The sequence below is a fragment of the Oxyura jamaicensis genome, chromosome 2 (genome assembly GCF_011077185.1).
Source record: "Oxyura jamaicensis isolate SHBP4307 breed ruddy duck chromosome 2, BPBGC_Ojam_1.0, whole genome shotgun sequence".
NCBI lineage: Eukaryota > Metazoa > Chordata > Aves > Anseriformes > Anatidae > Oxyura > Oxyura jamaicensis.
The window spans coordinates 53,641,912-53,658,005 of NC_048894.1; the positions used below are offsets into that span (position 1 = coordinate 53,641,912).

General features: G+C 36.3%; 1 protein-coding gene across 1 annotated transcript in view; it reads right to left on the minus strand.

Annotated features, from left to right (window-relative positions):
• NFX1 (nuclear transcription factor, X-box binding 1) overlaps nucleotides 1-16,094 on the minus strand; it is a 53,272-nt gene that overhangs the window by 28,106 nt on the left and 9,072 nt on the right. The window contains exons 3-12 of the mRNA XM_035316141.1: nucleotides 13,929-14,975; nucleotides 11,558-11,719; nucleotides 9,959-10,036; nucleotides 7,770-7,875; nucleotides 5,872-5,943; nucleotides 3,966-4,105; nucleotides 2,821-2,920; nucleotides 2,468-2,685; nucleotides 1,242-1,339; nucleotides 152-182 (exon numbers count right to left, since the gene is read on the minus strand). Of these exons, the coding sequence (XP_035172032.1) occupies nucleotides 152-182; nucleotides 1,242-1,339; nucleotides 2,468-2,685; nucleotides 2,821-2,920; nucleotides 3,966-4,105; nucleotides 5,872-5,943; nucleotides 7,770-7,875; nucleotides 9,959-10,036; nucleotides 11,558-11,719; nucleotides 13,929-14,975 (2,052 nt within the window). The remainder of the gene's footprint in view (nucleotides 1-151; nucleotides 183-1,241; nucleotides 1,340-2,467; nucleotides 2,686-2,820; nucleotides 2,921-3,965; nucleotides 4,106-5,871; nucleotides 5,944-7,769; nucleotides 7,876-9,958; nucleotides 10,037-11,557; nucleotides 11,720-13,928; nucleotides 14,976-16,094) is intronic.

Consider the following 16,094-nt stretch of genomic DNA (forward strand, 5'->3'; position numbering starts at 1 on the left):
GACCAACTTGACACAGAAGTAATGATAAAAGCAGCAGTATTGATCAGATACTTGCCAACTTCTTGAATCAAAACCAAAATTAATATGAACTGCATCTCATTTTTTAAACTTTGAAAAAAATTCATATTACATATTTAACATATTATAATACCTTTATTCCTGAGCAGAGCACATGGGACTTCCTAGAAAACAAACAGGGAACAATTACATTAGAACAAAGGAAATAATTGAAACTTACTCATCTAGAAAGCACCTAGTCACATGTGATACAGAAAAAAAAATCATGAGCATAACACGTATAGGAGAAAGGAACAAAAGTTGGAAAAAAAAATCTTAAATTTATGCATATCGCATTTCAATTTTCACTTTCAATCTTGACCTATACTTTTTTCCTTATAGATTCAACACCAACAAGAACTTGTAGTTTAGTATTCCTCACTTAATTCAGTAGGTAATGCCGTGAAGTAATAGGAACAGGATTGTCCTATTAAACCAGAAACCTGCATGGAGGACAGCAAAAGAGCTCTTCTAGAGAGTACTAATAAAATACACAAACTTGTACTTTGTCGAACCGTCCCACAAAATGCAAGCCTGATTCAAAAAAAAAAGTCAACTCTCACAATTGAAAGCTTTTTATGTAGATAAAAAGACTTCACCATGAAAATAAAAGGCTCCTGAAATAGTACGCAAAGATTTCAAAGCCATGGTTACGCACTGTAGCCCAGTTTAAAAATATATTAATTATTATAGCACAGTTGCTGACAGTCTGCTGGTCCTTAACATAAGTGTACTAAGAAAGGAGACCAATAAAAACTGATAATCTCTCAAAATATTTCAACAAATCTACAACCTATTTATTGCTACACAGTTGTAGTTAGCTTAGTATTTTAGACTACCTTTCTCCCAGTTTACATTACTCCTGGCAAAACTATCATTCTTTGTGTCATATAAATAATACAGGACATTATGGGGCTTTACGGCCACCTTAAACAAAGAAAATTCTACATAAAGGCTATAAAAATCCTTCCAAAAAAACTGTGTTCAAGGTAAGTTGTCTGTTTTATCACTTCACAGTATAATCTAGTTAACATATGTTTATCAGATCTAATACAATGCAGAGTCACAGAGCACAGCACATTTTGAGCTTCCTTTTCCTCAACCACTTCAGCTCCTTTTTCTCCACAACATCAAAAAACATCAAAGACCACCTGCTTCCACAGTCAACCTTTATATGTGCTCACCTTTTTTTTGAAGCCACACCTACAATAAATATTTGATGTTTGAGAACATGGTTTACACTCTCCTTCATGGCAAAGGCTTTCACATGTATGAACGAACTCTATCAAAGTGAAAATACAAAGATTAAAAATTAAAGAAATAAATTACATGGTCAGGAACTGGGAGTTTATTAGGAGCATCACAGGTCACAAATACTATGCTTATGTGCGGGGTTTCTAAAAAATAACATTTTCAGACAGGCATAAAAAGTTTAAGGACTTCACAATACATTGTTTTATGTATTGTGCCATTACATTGCCATTATTTTCAACTCTATAATCCTGAATATATAGACTAAAGTTTCAGGTCAACAATTAACATTGAAAATGTATACATATTTGTTATGTTTTATTAAGGCATAAAGAAAAAACCCTGCGTGGTAATATCCTTACACAAGTTCCAGGAATTTTAAATATACAAATTTTTCTTCCTTTTCATCCCAAAGGGATGACTTCCCATGCATAACCTAGTAAGTGAAATATGAAGGTAACTGAAATTCCAGTAAAATGTAAATTACCCATTCCCTCTCTAATTGTGGTCTTTGGACAGAGTGAATGGATCAATCATTAACAAGCCCTTGTTTTTTTCAGCACTAGACTCTCTACAAGTGTAGCAATTTATGACTAAATAAGTGGCCTTATAAAATTAGAGCTCTTCATCCAATCTCACAGTTAATTACACTTTAGTTACCTAATGCACTCACTGAAGTACCAATTTGCTTCAATTTCCACATAACTTCTTCCTTCCAACTGCCTAGTGCCATGTTTCACTTTGTGGCCCAACACCACGTTTCACTTTGTGGCCACAATAAATGAGTATTTATTAGAGGCTTACTAACAAATCAAAATAATTCGCTTCTACTAGTCTTCACATGAACCACAAAGACTTCAGGGGGGCTTTTAAGAGACCTCAGAAAATATTACTTGTTGGAAATTCCTACCACTCTCTTCCTCTACCAATACAGAAGTCCACATAACAGTAACTAGTGATTAAATTTTGTTTAATGGATTCTAGACAAACACATTTACTCATTTTAAAGTATGACTTCAAACAAACACAATCTCTCTCACTCAATTTGTTAAAACCCAAATCACTAAAAAAATATTTCGGAAATGAAACAGAAATTATTTCTTTTTTTTTTTTTTTAAATGAGAATTCAGAATATTCTGATGGAGAAAGATCTAATTACCATAGCTACCACAAGAAAGAGGTTTGCCACATGTTTTTCCACATGACGGGATAGGATCTGTGCATATTTTACGTTCAACACATCCTAGTTCCAGTAACTTGCTGAGAGGAGTCTGACCACAGGGACAGCGATACACTACTTGTGGAAGTCGTGGACAGAGCTGGCAAGGCTGAGGATGGCATATTTGTGTACAGTTGTGCCTCCCACAATTTAATTTTCTGGAAAAACAACAAAAATAACAACAACAAAAACAAATAAAATGAAAAAGGCAAACTACCTAAGAGTGACACAATCATTGAGTGTGAGTAAAATGACTTTTTTCTTTTCAAAAGCCTAAATTACAGTGACCTTACTTGCCACATGTATTCTGGCATGAGAAATTCCCGAATCCATCAGAGAATTCTTCCTTTGTCCCACACAATACTTCTTTAAAGTTGCTTCCACAGTAACACACTAAAAGAAAGCAATATTCCACAGAAAACAACATAAAGTACCAGTGACAAAACACAGCAATACAACTAATACGAAAAGGAAAATCTGGGAAACCTATCAGTCAATTTTTAGAAGTACAATGAAGTTGCTCTTCTTTAGATTTAATTCAGCAACAGAGATTTCTCAGTCCTACAGCAGATGAAATTCCTCTTATTTGACAAGGAGAAAAAAAGCTGAATGGAAAGCTCTATTTGCACAAAAAGCTTATTTATTAAAGCAGTACACATATACATACCTTATTACCTAGTATTACCTCAAATGTCAAGAAAATTAATTTACCATTTTCTACATAAACTGTTCAAAAAAAAATGCTTTTTTATACTGACAAACATACCTGGACAACATAATTGTCATTCAAGATCAAAACACAAGTAGCTTGTTGAAATGTGGTTACGCTATGATTCTTTCTATTATTTTTCCATGTACTATTAAGTCTTGGAATTATGTCACAAAATTAAGTAGAATCATAGGATAATTCAGGTTGAAAGTGCCCTCAGGGGTCACACAATCCAAGGTCTCACTTAAAGCTGAGTCAGAGGTAAAATGACATTACTCACAGTTTTACCCAGTTGGGTCTCAAAAAAAAAAAGTTTTCAAGAACAAAAATAATCTTTATAGCAGTTACATCATCTCAATTTAGCCTACTGCCTTCTCCCCCTACCATGCACAGCCTGGCTCTGTCTGTTTGATTACCTCCTATCACCTCTTGAAACACTTTAGTCCCTCCTCAGACTTATAAATCTAATGGAGTCCAGTTCCACCTGTCCTCATAGAGAGGGTGCTCCAGCATCCTAACCATCGTTCTTCTAGTTCAAAATTCTTCTAATCATGTCTATATTCCTCGTTAAATAAATAGCAATTCTAACAACTTTTACAATTTTTAAATATTCTACCAATAGATTTTTTTTCAGTAAATCACTTGTCTCTTGGTACGTTTTTTCCCCCCCTCTTGTTTTCTTAGTATACTTATCATGAGTGGATATGCTTAAGGCATTCTTTTACTTACCTTGCTGTACTGTTAGCTGGCAAGGCGAACATTTTCCTGCATGGCACACCTGGGTACAGCTGTGCTTACCACAATTTAAAGTATTTCCACATACGTTAGAACAATGAATTTTTGTTGACTGGCCACAACGAACTGAATGACTGCAGAAGAATGATACCACAGTCTGTTAGCTACCTTAAAACTATAGAACATTTATTAAAAAGCAAAATACTGTTTCAGTAAAATAACAAAGCCTTTGAAAAGGCACATAACTTAATGAACTGTTATGAAATATTACCCCATTTGTCCCATTTGCTATTTTTTTTCTAAAGCATGTCACTGTAACAGTAGCAGAATTTTCAGAATTTTCTCTCAACAAAAAGGAAAAAAACAAACCCTTTAACGTGAACCTAAGTATGATTATGCATTTGGCCAAAAGAGCAGGTATTTTTATCACAGACATCTTCCTGATAGCATAAATGTTCTCAAGTCCACTGAGCACAATGAATATAGTGATATGGCCGTTAATAGTGAGTCAGCAGTCTATAGAAACACTTTTTGCAATGAAAGAACAATACTATCCCCTGTCCAGTTCAGTGTGGCCTGAATTCATCTCACATCAATTGCAGTCACTTAATCGAGTAAAGGTACAACAACCCCCTGCGATCTTTATCTTACATTAATATATTTTATCCTTTTTTTCCCGTTATTTATTTTTATGCATAGGAAGTTTGCAAAGGTTAATAACATAAATTGCATTTTATTGTAAAATATTATGGCTCTAAAGCTTAATGATTTACTGGTCTTGATACAGTTGCAACAACTGACTTCACCCATTTGCATCTTCTTGGATTAATCACATATGACCAAAACACATCGTAAGGCTTCTCCAGAAAAGGAAAAAAAAATAAGTAATACCAAAGAGATCAAATCAAATGTCTTGATAGCATCAATGACTTCATGTGTACATGTCAAAAATAAAATAAGCAGAGCTAGAATTCAAAAAACAAGAAAGAAGTGCGTGTGGGGCGGGGGAAGTAAAGGAACACTGCTTTCCATTCTGGCCTGCTAACAAACTTATCTTACACAATTCCTGCAAAATGCATATGTGAAATAGTAACTTTAAAACATCTTGAAGTCTGAGGTGCCGTGCATCTTGGATGCTGATACAATACATATGACAAAATCTATTTAGAACCAAGTTTTAAATGTTAAATGCAGTATTATAGAAAAAAAAAACTGCAACCTGGTGGCACTTGGGAAAAATAATGTTCAAGGTTGTTTCATCTGTTAAAATGTTAATTGCAAGAAATAACAAGAAAATGAAGAAGTAATCTTATCATATAAATTAAATTCAGTAACCTACAATTAATCCATTTTCCACTGAATATAGTGCTTTCAACTGCAAATACTTCCACACAAAGAGATGCAACTTCTTTTAAATAATTAAGGTGATTTAATATTACATTCAAACTTTCAGAAATAATTGTAGAAGTCTGAAAAACACTTCTAGACTAAGAATGCTAACACAGAAATAGGTTTTTGTTTAGTTCTGGAATGGAATAACTCAAAATTACATTCAATTTGGATAGAAAAGGTGTGAGCTTTTTTCTACTTCTTTCACTGGATCTCCTACGAAAGCAAATAAAGACTAGAATGTGACTGAAAAAAAAAATAAAATCACATCAACTCAGACTGCTTGGACAACTCTGCTCCATGTCCCAACTTTTTTTTCTTAAAATGAAAAGTAATAGCTTTTTCTTTTAATATAAACGTCTCCAACTGATTTTAGCACATAAAAAAGCTGAAGCTCAGAAGAAACTATATAATATAAACTTTAAATAACTATAATATAGAAAAAGCATTATATAAACTTTTAATAAACTATTATTACATAAGCTTTTGTTTATGCAAAAAGTTTTTCTACCTTGTTTGTCCACATTCACATGTTTTTGTCACAAAGGCTGGGCATGAAGGACAAGGTCCTGGATGGCACAAGCTTAAAAATAAGTCATAAAAAACAAACAGAATTGCACAATTAATTCAAACTTCATGACACTCCTACAGAAATAAACCACAATGACCCAAAAATACTTTTTTTTAAAAATGGAGTAATACATTCTGAAAACATCATACATGATGGCTACAGCTGTAAAAGTCTCAAACACTTTAAGACGATGATGTTGAAGGAAAAGTTTCATAAACCTGCTGCTGTCAAATTAATAGTAACATTGCTACTTATATATTTAGCATTTTATACTTCAGCAACAGGCATGCATCAATTTAACTGTGTTCATTCCTCAAACATTACATATCCAAACCATTAGCAATTTTCTTTCTTCCATAATCAACAATTAAAGACCAAAACTTTTCTATGAACTATCATCTTTTCCTTGGTGGCTTTATCTTTCAATTCAGTAAGAGATGCACATGTCATTAGGTTCAACATTTCTAACTCTGCCAATAAGAGCTGTTGTTCCCCTTGTGTAATGGTGTGTTACCTACATGGGAGATGTGGCGAGTCTGCCTCAGTTTTCTTTCTAATCAGCAACTGCAATTTCCTGCAAGTGTCACAAATGCCAGTCCTCTACTTGAATAGCAGATCTCTCCTCCTACGTGAACACTAGATGGTCCCCCTATGCATTTAAGAGCTCTGTAAGGCACAGACAAGCCTAGGTTTGTAAAATTATACTGAACTAATTTGTCTGTGCTCTTCCCTAGCCAACTCCCAGTCCCCTTCTTTTGCAAATATAGCAACTAGCATGCAGAGCAATTCTTATAAACCAGAACTGGCCAGCCCAGAAGTCCTATTCTAAAACACAAAACAAAACACAGACACCAAAGACCTCAGTATTAAGTTCTGTTCAGTGCAATCATAGTCTTATTTTTACTGAACCTTGATTCTCTGTCTTCAGCACGGATGATTTCTTTCACAAGAAGGCTTAAACCAGTACAGAGAATAGAGAGAAAGTCTCAGTTACTGACTTCGTAAGATCTTTTTCAAATGCTCTCAAGGCTGTTGATAAGTCTGTCGTTACAGACTTATCTTAATGTATGTCAGATGAAGACAGATACACTAAGAACAACACACAATTTTTCTGACAAGCAAACGTTTGTATATTGAAAAAGCTGGCCTAATGCTGTTAATCTTGTGGATACCCTATTACATTCACACTGCTAAAAAAGACCTATGGAAAACATCCGAAACTGAAAATAAAATTGGTCTTTGCCTGTCTTCATGGAGTTATACAAATAAATGTTAATAAAAACAATCCAAGTTACATACACTGATTGCAATCTCCATAAGGATTCTGTTTCAATAGGCTGGTGGTTTGAACAAACAGATAAAGGCATTACATATGATGCCTTCTAAACCTCAACAGTTTACAAGCCAAAAAAAAAAAAGAAAAACAAAGAATAGAAGTAAATTGACCTTCAGTCAAATCAAGAACCACTGCTATTTAGATTAAAATATACACGCTCCATTACAGGAAAAGACGCACCTAAAATCTCTGGTGTAGACACATTTAAATTACTTTTATTCACTATTTTCTTGACTTCAACAAAAGTTCTTGAAACCAAGTTACAGAGCAGGTTCAGCTCCTGTAATAGGATTGAAATGTTGATACAACAGTTGCATCTGACCTCCTGTATATCTTCTGATATGAATTCACTTTACACAACCACAAATAGCCTCCATTTCTATCAAGCTTCAGTTGAGCTATATACCAGATACACCTGTAGGCATATCCTACAGTCAAGAAGAATTCAAATACAATCTTCAGAAGTTTTCTGAAGTTCAACAGTCACATGACATTCACTTACATGTTACAAAGATGTGGACAGTCCAAACTCTGTCTCTTCTTTCCACAAAGCTCCCCACAGCTATGAGGAATTTCATTTCTATTCCATTCGGGATTGTGTACCTTACCTAAAAAAAGGTCAAAGTCAAAAACGTGTATTGACTGTATCTTTAAAAGTAAATTCCACAGGAAGATCAAGCTCCAGAAAATTCTTTCTTCCTATGCTCTCAGCAGGTGCTTAGGTAGTTATTTGACATCAAACTAAAGTAACAAAACACAAGAAAGTGAAAAGGTCCCTTTAGTTGATCAGACTGCATAGTAGGTAAGAAAATTAAAAGGTTCAACCCCCTTGTTGCCTCAACACAGTAAAAAAAGATACCATTCCCAATACGTAAGATATAGCTAGTACAGAGAAGGAGAATGGGGGCAGCATGAAATGACTGCAAATTATAAAAGTGACTTCCCTAAAAAGAAGCAGATTCTGCATAAACCTTAAATGTTGACGTTTTCATGAATGGGAAGTCTTGAACAAGAAGTGATAAATCCTTTAGGTTATACTCATGGAATATACGAGGCTTTCAGGTAAGCACTGAAACTACATTTTAATTGATCTGACATATGCTTAGCAAATCTTGTAGCTCTAAGAGCATGAGATGATTGTCCTGGTTAAAGTTAATTACAACACTTCATCACAAAGACAAACCTAATTTGGCTGTCTGCAAGAGAAGCAACTGAACTAGTATTACAAATTAGAACTGCAACAATTAAGAACACCAATACATTTTTTAGTGACATAACTCTTTTAGTACACCTATGCTGTAAGTAGCAAGTTAGAGAAGTATGAGCACACAACATGGATGGCCTTTATTCACCAGGAATATCCTGAAAATTGGAAGATTCTGAAGAAAAATAAGCGAGAAATTTCCCCCATGCAATAGAGGAAAAAAACAAACAAACACACACACAAAAAAAAAAAAACACCACCACCAAGAAAAAAACACAAGGCTTGACCACACTCAACAGAAATTTAGTATTCTGCAGCATATACAAGATAGACTTCCATAAGCAGCTGGTTAGGTCCAAATGCCCTATCTATCATCAATATCTACTGTATAAAGGTTTATGTTCCAACATGGTGCTCTATTAATATTGACCCTGTGGACAACCTGAGGTTCATACTGTAGATCTTCCAAAATTATGTAACAGTCTAAAGAGAAATCAACTTAGCCTAGGCAGAATCTTTCTTATTTAACAGATGGATGACCTGTCCTAAAAGTAAAACTTTCATCTGGAATCAGAACAGTCATTCTACCTCAGTTATTGACCCTGTACTAACAGTATTTCATACATTTCAAATGACTGTCATAACAAGAACTCCAGATGTCTTACCTGAAATTGCATTGTTCTTAATTGACTCACTGAACCATTTAGTGAAAGAGAATCTCAGGTAAAATTCTTACCTATGACAGTGTAAATTTAGTTTAAGTTAAGTTCATTGGCTCTATTCCAAAATAAGCTATTTGGTAAGAAGTGGGGTGAAAATTTCTATTGCCACAATTACTGAAGGAAGGGAAAGCTACATGAAATCAACACCAATTTCGGTGTAAATCCCAAACAATCTATCTACATGTATGCAATTAAGTAACCTCATTCACTTCTCACTTCTTGTCATATACCTATGGCTTCGTGGATATTGCACTCAATTTCATCTACCTTTTTCATTAAACATGTATCTACATAGAAGTCTGAATAGTCCTAACGCTCTTTTCTATTTAACCAGTATGCGCCCCAATAAACATAAGTAACAAAACTGTTACATTCATACAGTCACTCTTGTTTTCTTACAGTAACATCAGTTGTATGCTTGAGTTATATATTATTTTGGTGTATCCTGGCCACAAAAGCAGACATAAAAGATACAGGTTATTTCAATCCTCCTACAGAAGGAAAGCTTTTAGGATAGAAGCCCAATTCTATTAAGTATTTTTATATAACTATATAAAAGCATATATAAATTATGAATTGTTTTGATGTTTTAAGCAACATACAGGGGTGTGATTTTCTGTGCAGCAGCCTTCCAAAATCAATAGTTTTAAACAAGGTTAATTTCAAGGACATAGGCAAAGGTGCAACAAAAAAGAATTCAAAAAAAAAAAAAAGAATCAAAAGGACGGAACGGTTTTTCTTTGCGAAAGGCATCAAGAAACTCACCACAGAAACAAGTGTAAATTCTAGGAACTTGTGTAGAAGCATTCTGACAAGCTGGACATCTCCAACCGCTATTACCATCTGTAGATAAAAAATTAAAGATAAAAGTGACGAAGTAATTAAAGGAGCTAATTGGTGAGCATAGAATAAGTACAGAAAAACAATAGGAAACGATGTGAGAGTAAGTGGTGAGAAAGCAGGTTAACAAAAGCAAAGTTTTTACAGTATCAACATAAACACACCAGTGGTACTTCATCTGACCTGACAGACTCATACGTTATATAGAAGCAAGAACTTTTTTTTTAATTGTACTTCTGTTATCATGTTCCCTGTTATAAGATGACAATCTACTTCACAGAACATAGACAGTCTTCACCATATCTGAAGATTTGAGAAAAAAGTGTTAAAATGTGGGAAATGGGCAAAAAAAATAAAACCACCCACAGACTTAAGCAACACCTATACTTTCTTTTCATCGTTGTCTCCTGTTATGATTTTACATGTATTGCAGAAGACCAGTTACATATCACTTCACACCCTGAATAAATTAGTGCTCTATAAATGAGAATAATATATTTTATTTAAATGGTGACTACACCTAACTATTGACACAGACTCTATTAAAGTATGCTTAAAGGTATTTTATTAAATAATAGTTTTCTTGCTTTTTTTTCAGGAAGGTGTTGGTTGGTAGCAATGGAAGGACTTCAGTGTATGGAAGACAACATTCATGAAGATGTTGACTGCAGTGTAAGGAAAGCAACATTACGACGATGTTTTCCAAATTCAGTACCAATCTGGCTAGGAACGAATAATCATTTAGATTGGAAAAGACCTTCAAGGTCATCGAGTCCAACCACCAACTTGACATATTGAGTACCATCACTAAACCATGTCCTGTGATGACACTTGTGAAAGCACTATTGGACACAAATTGGTTATATCAATACAAGCCAATTAGCCCTCACTGTTTCTCTTAACCAATCAATTTAGATGATGTATGAATATATGCTCAAGACCAACTTCAATTTCCTTACCAAGACTTATTTGAGTGCTGTAAACTTGCAAGCACCTTATGTGGCTGCTCCCACAGCCAGTACGCTAACCCCAAGGGATTCCCTACACTATGATTTTGTACAGCATACTTAGCCATTACATTAGCAATGCAATTCCTTTCAATCCTTTTTAAAAGCAGACAACTTGGAATACTGCTTCTGTTGGACTTCTAAATCAAGCACAGATGAGAGAACATGAGATTTCTTGGTGTGTAAAAATGCAGACAGAGCTTTGCACCTTGAAGAAATGATTGAATGATCTTGTATTTACATATCCAAACACAGAAATCAATTTTAACCACAATACTGGAAAGAATCAAAACAGTTAAGAGGATTATATGAAGTATCCAAAGAACCCTGAAAAACACATTTCTGACTTAATATATTTTTAGGCTTACTAGTTACCAGACACCATTAGTGGTAACTGGTAACCACTAGTTACCAGTTACTAGACACCATTTAGAACTAATTTTCCAACATAGAAAACAAAAATTTTTACTACCACACATATTTGAGAGAAAATGTACATATGAGAGAAAATACCTACCTTCTGCTTGAGAAGCCGGTGATCTTGCCCATTTCTTAATGCAATTCAGGTGGAATACATGGTAACAATTTTGGCAGCTCCACACAGGGGCTACTATTCGCACTACCTCGCAACATACCATACACTCATACTTCTCTGTGGTCAGCTGCTCAATCAAGGACCCTGCAAATAAAATATGTTACTTACATACAAAACATCAACTAGCTAAGAAAAAAATAAATTCCAAGATCTCATGTAATTTTAACAGAACTTCTTTTTCCTGTGTGGCTCTGAACAAGGTATTATTAGCTTGCCCCTGGAAAACACTTGGTACTAATTTCTCTAGTTTAAGAGCAGTGAAAGGGAGTACAAGATTTGCATAAAAGTGGCAACAATTTCTGTTGACAAACAACAATCATTGTGATCCTACAAAAGAGTTAATAGTTCTTAGCCTGCAAGTCTGAGGTTTTACATATTTTATATGAAATCATAAAAGTTTACATATAAATCATTTACATATGTATAATATAAAGTTTACAACAAAAATGTTGAAACTTATCAACTGGAGGAGTCTCATTCAAATTTAAATTTAATTTCCATCATTATTTCTGGAAGACCACAAAACAAATACAAACAGTGCTGTACCTGCATTATATAAACCAGACCCTCATAAATTGCTTTAGGAGTGGAATTGCTGGGAAACAACAGCTTAAACATAGGGTCTTTTGAGCCAAATGAAAGAATTTGAAAAACGATCTTGAAAATAAAGCAAGAATTCTAAATGAAAGATGAAACAGCCTGAAAACAGAGTTAGATGCACAATTATAACAAAGGTACCACATAACTTCAGTTCTGCCAGATTAACTCTCCCACCAAGTCGAAGATATCAAATGTATCTCAGAAATACTTGACCACAGAATTGTAAATCTCTTTATTAAATAGCTTTCACATAGTTTTTACAAGGGAAGTTAGAACCAATAACAAATGACAGAAGAAAAATGACTACTAATTCAAGATGTTCTGTACCACACATGACTTTGAGAGCATGACTATAGATGTCTGGAAAATTGCAAGTGTGTATTGGGATTATGTGGCACAGTTTGGGTACCATGGGGGGTGCAGGGATGGCTTCTGTGAAAAGAATGCAGAAACTGCCCCACGTTAAATAAGGGCCAATTTCAGCCAGCTCCAAAGGGACCTGCTGCTACCCAGAGACGTGCCAATAAGCAATGCTGTTTACGCCTCTGTGAGAGCATTATTTAAGGAAGGGGAAAAAAAATGCTGCACTACAGCAGCTGGGAGAGAGAAGAGTGAGAAACAGCCTTGCAGACACCAAGGTCAGCAAGAAGGAGAGGGAGGAGAGGTTCCAGGTGCCAGAGCAGAGTTCCCCTGCAGCCTGTGGATTAGGACCACGGTGGTTGGATCAGACTGTCCTCCTGCAGCCCATGGTGCACCACAGCAGAGCAGGTTTCCACACTGCAGCCCATGGAGAAAACCACAGTGGAGCAGGTGGGGCTGACCTGAAAGAGGCTGTGGCCTGTGGAGGACCCCCCTAGAGCAGACTCTGGGCCAGACCTGTCTCCCACACAGAGGAGCCCATGCAGGAGCAGGGGGCCTGGGGGGAGCTTCTGTCTATGGGGGACCCATGCTGGAGCAGTTTGCTCCTGGGGGATGGACCCCGTGGTACGGAGCCGTGTGGGAGCAGTGCTTGAAGAGCTGCTGCCTGTGGGCAGCCCCCGCAGGCTCAGTTCGGGAAGGACGGCATCCCCTGGGAGGGACCCCATGGGGAGCAGGGGCAGAGAGTGACTGAGAAGGAGCGGTGGAGACAAAATGCTATAGACTGACCACAGCCCCCATTCCCTGGCACCCTGCACCGCCCAGGGCGAAGAGGGGAAAGAGGGTGGATGAGGGGAAGGTGTTTTTGTTTGTTTGTTTCTCACTGCTCTAGCATGTTAGCAATAGGTAATAAATTTATCTAATCTCCCTATGCTGAGTCGTTTTTGCCCGTGACAATAATTGTTGAGTGATTTTAAGTCCCTAACTGTATGAGTTGCCACAAAATTCACTCAGGCAGTGAAAACTTACGGGTGTGCTTTTCACCAACAACTGCACATGGTTCTACTCCCAACTTCCAAAAACAGTATCTAGATTTCTAATTACCTTTTGGTACTACTGTTGAAAAAAAATAAGAAAATAATCCGGTTAGGAAAAGAATGCTATTCTTCTACCAGGGATTTTCCTTCTCTTACATAAAACATAAGAAAATTTCCTCTATAAAATCAATTTTTGAATTATCCCTCTCAAGACCCAACGTTCAGAACACCCACAACATATGTTTTAACACAATGCCTGATCTTTAATACCATAGTACACAACAGTCCAGAATGCTTACCTGTATGAGTTTCCTTGTTTTTTGGTATATCACTTTGCTTCTTCCAGTACTGGGTCCAGCTGAAATGAAGGGAAGATACCTGATCCCCCTTCAGCAGGAACTTTCTTCCATTACATCTTACAGAGTCAGACAATTCATGCTTGCTCTCACTGGTCAAGTTTTCATCATTTTTGCAAACAGAGAGTTCTTTCTTCCTCTCATTTTTATCTTTTGGAGTATATGCATGTGAAGACTTCTTACTTACTTTTGTATTTTTACTACGATGAGAATCATGTCTTCTCTGACACTCTTTTTCCATTGGGGGTTTATTCCACACAGGCTTCCGGGGATATCTTTTGTTTACATAATTGTAACCTTTCTGTTCATCCCCACTACCGTTTGGTGCCTCACAGAATGCCTTTCCAACAGATGATTCTGAAGAGTCAGACTGACTCAAATCCAACGATGGGACATTTTCAAACAGCTCTACTTTCTGTTTAGAGTTTATTCTCTTTTCTCGCTCATGTACTTGCCTTCCCTTCTCCCTGAAACCTCTTCCAGATGCGTGCATCAAGTGCGTTTTCTTTGGCTTTGCTCCTCTGCTATCTGCATTAGGTACTTCCCTGTCACTCTCTGAAGAGAGGAGGTCATTATATCCTCTAGGAGGTGCTCTTCTTCCATGTACCATTGCAGCATCTGAAGTTCCTGGACTTGCAGCATTATCAGTAGTACTTTGTCTGACCTTATTTCTAGCACATGTGCTATCATTTCTTGATCTGTGCCACCTCTGGCTTTGATAGTATCGATTTTTTGAACTTTTAGTGGTACCAAAATATTGGTGAAAGTCTTGAGAATTCCCATACTGACTTTCAGGATTAAAAACACCACAATGCTTTGTGGAAGAGTTTTCATAATCCGTAGCTCTTTCAGACAGACTAGAAAATGGTAAACCACTTCTACTCTGATTACTGTTAGATTCTTTCCTATCTTTATTTACCCAGTTTACATCTGTAGATTGTCTTTCTCCTGAAAGGGAGTCAGGGGCATCAGGACTGAGATTCAGTGCACCTAAAAAGTACAAAGACAAAAAATAAACATCTTAAAAAAAAATAAAAAGGCATACAGGCAAAGGCCTAAAAGTTTAATCAACTGCAAGCTAGACAGAACAACTAAAGATAAGTTTCTAGAAACTCAAGTTGAATCATATAGCATCTTGACTTCTTTAGACAAAGACTGTGAAGGCCTAGAGTTAAGAACAGAAAAAAAGCCTAAGATTTAAAAAAAAAAACAACACTTGAAGCAGCACTGCATGTATAAGCATGGTATACAGTGTGATAATCAGTGTTTAAGATGGGCCTAAGTTTCCCCTAAGACATTCACATACATGCACAAACCTGAAGGAAAAGACCTTTGCATACAATTTGAGATTTTAATACTGCACAGAACTTGGAATATAAATAATATTCCATCATCTTAAGAACAGCAATAATCAACGCTTGCATGAACTCTGATGCCACTGTTCTATACACAGATGCCTTAAATGGCAGAGGGACTACACAGGGTAGCCTGTTTTTCTATTATGATGTAATAAAAAAAAAAAAGCTTCTCTTGTAAAAGTCTCTTTCTGTCATTTCTATGACTGAAGTGATAAGAAAGAGGTGCATGTTAGAAATCCCATCTAGCTCAATTCTGAAACTTATTCTCAACAAAAAAGCCCTGGAGTAAAGAGGGACCAAACAAAAGGTGGTTAATACTCAAGGATCAGCACCTCCAAGGTCAAGAATGGTCCATCCCAACGAGCAGAAGGTCAGGCAGAAGTGGCCAAACTCACAAAAAGGAAGTGTACAGGGGGTGGAAGCAAGGACAGGTAACCTTGGGAAAAATGCAGAGAAAACATTAGAGCGCCCAGGAATGAAGTTAGGAAACGTAAAGTCCAAATGGAGTTGAGTTTGGTCAGGAATGTAGAAGACAACAAGAAGGGCTCCTGTAATCACATAGGTGGCAAAAGGAAGACTAGGGAAAATATGGAGCCACTGCTGAACAACAAGAGGAACATCATTACACAGAACAGGGAAAAGGCTGAGGTACTGAAAGCCTTCTTTGTCTCGGTCTTTCCTAGCAAGAATGGCATTTTTGGAATCCAAGCTCCTGGAGACCAAGCTCCTGGAGACCAAGCTCCTGGAGACC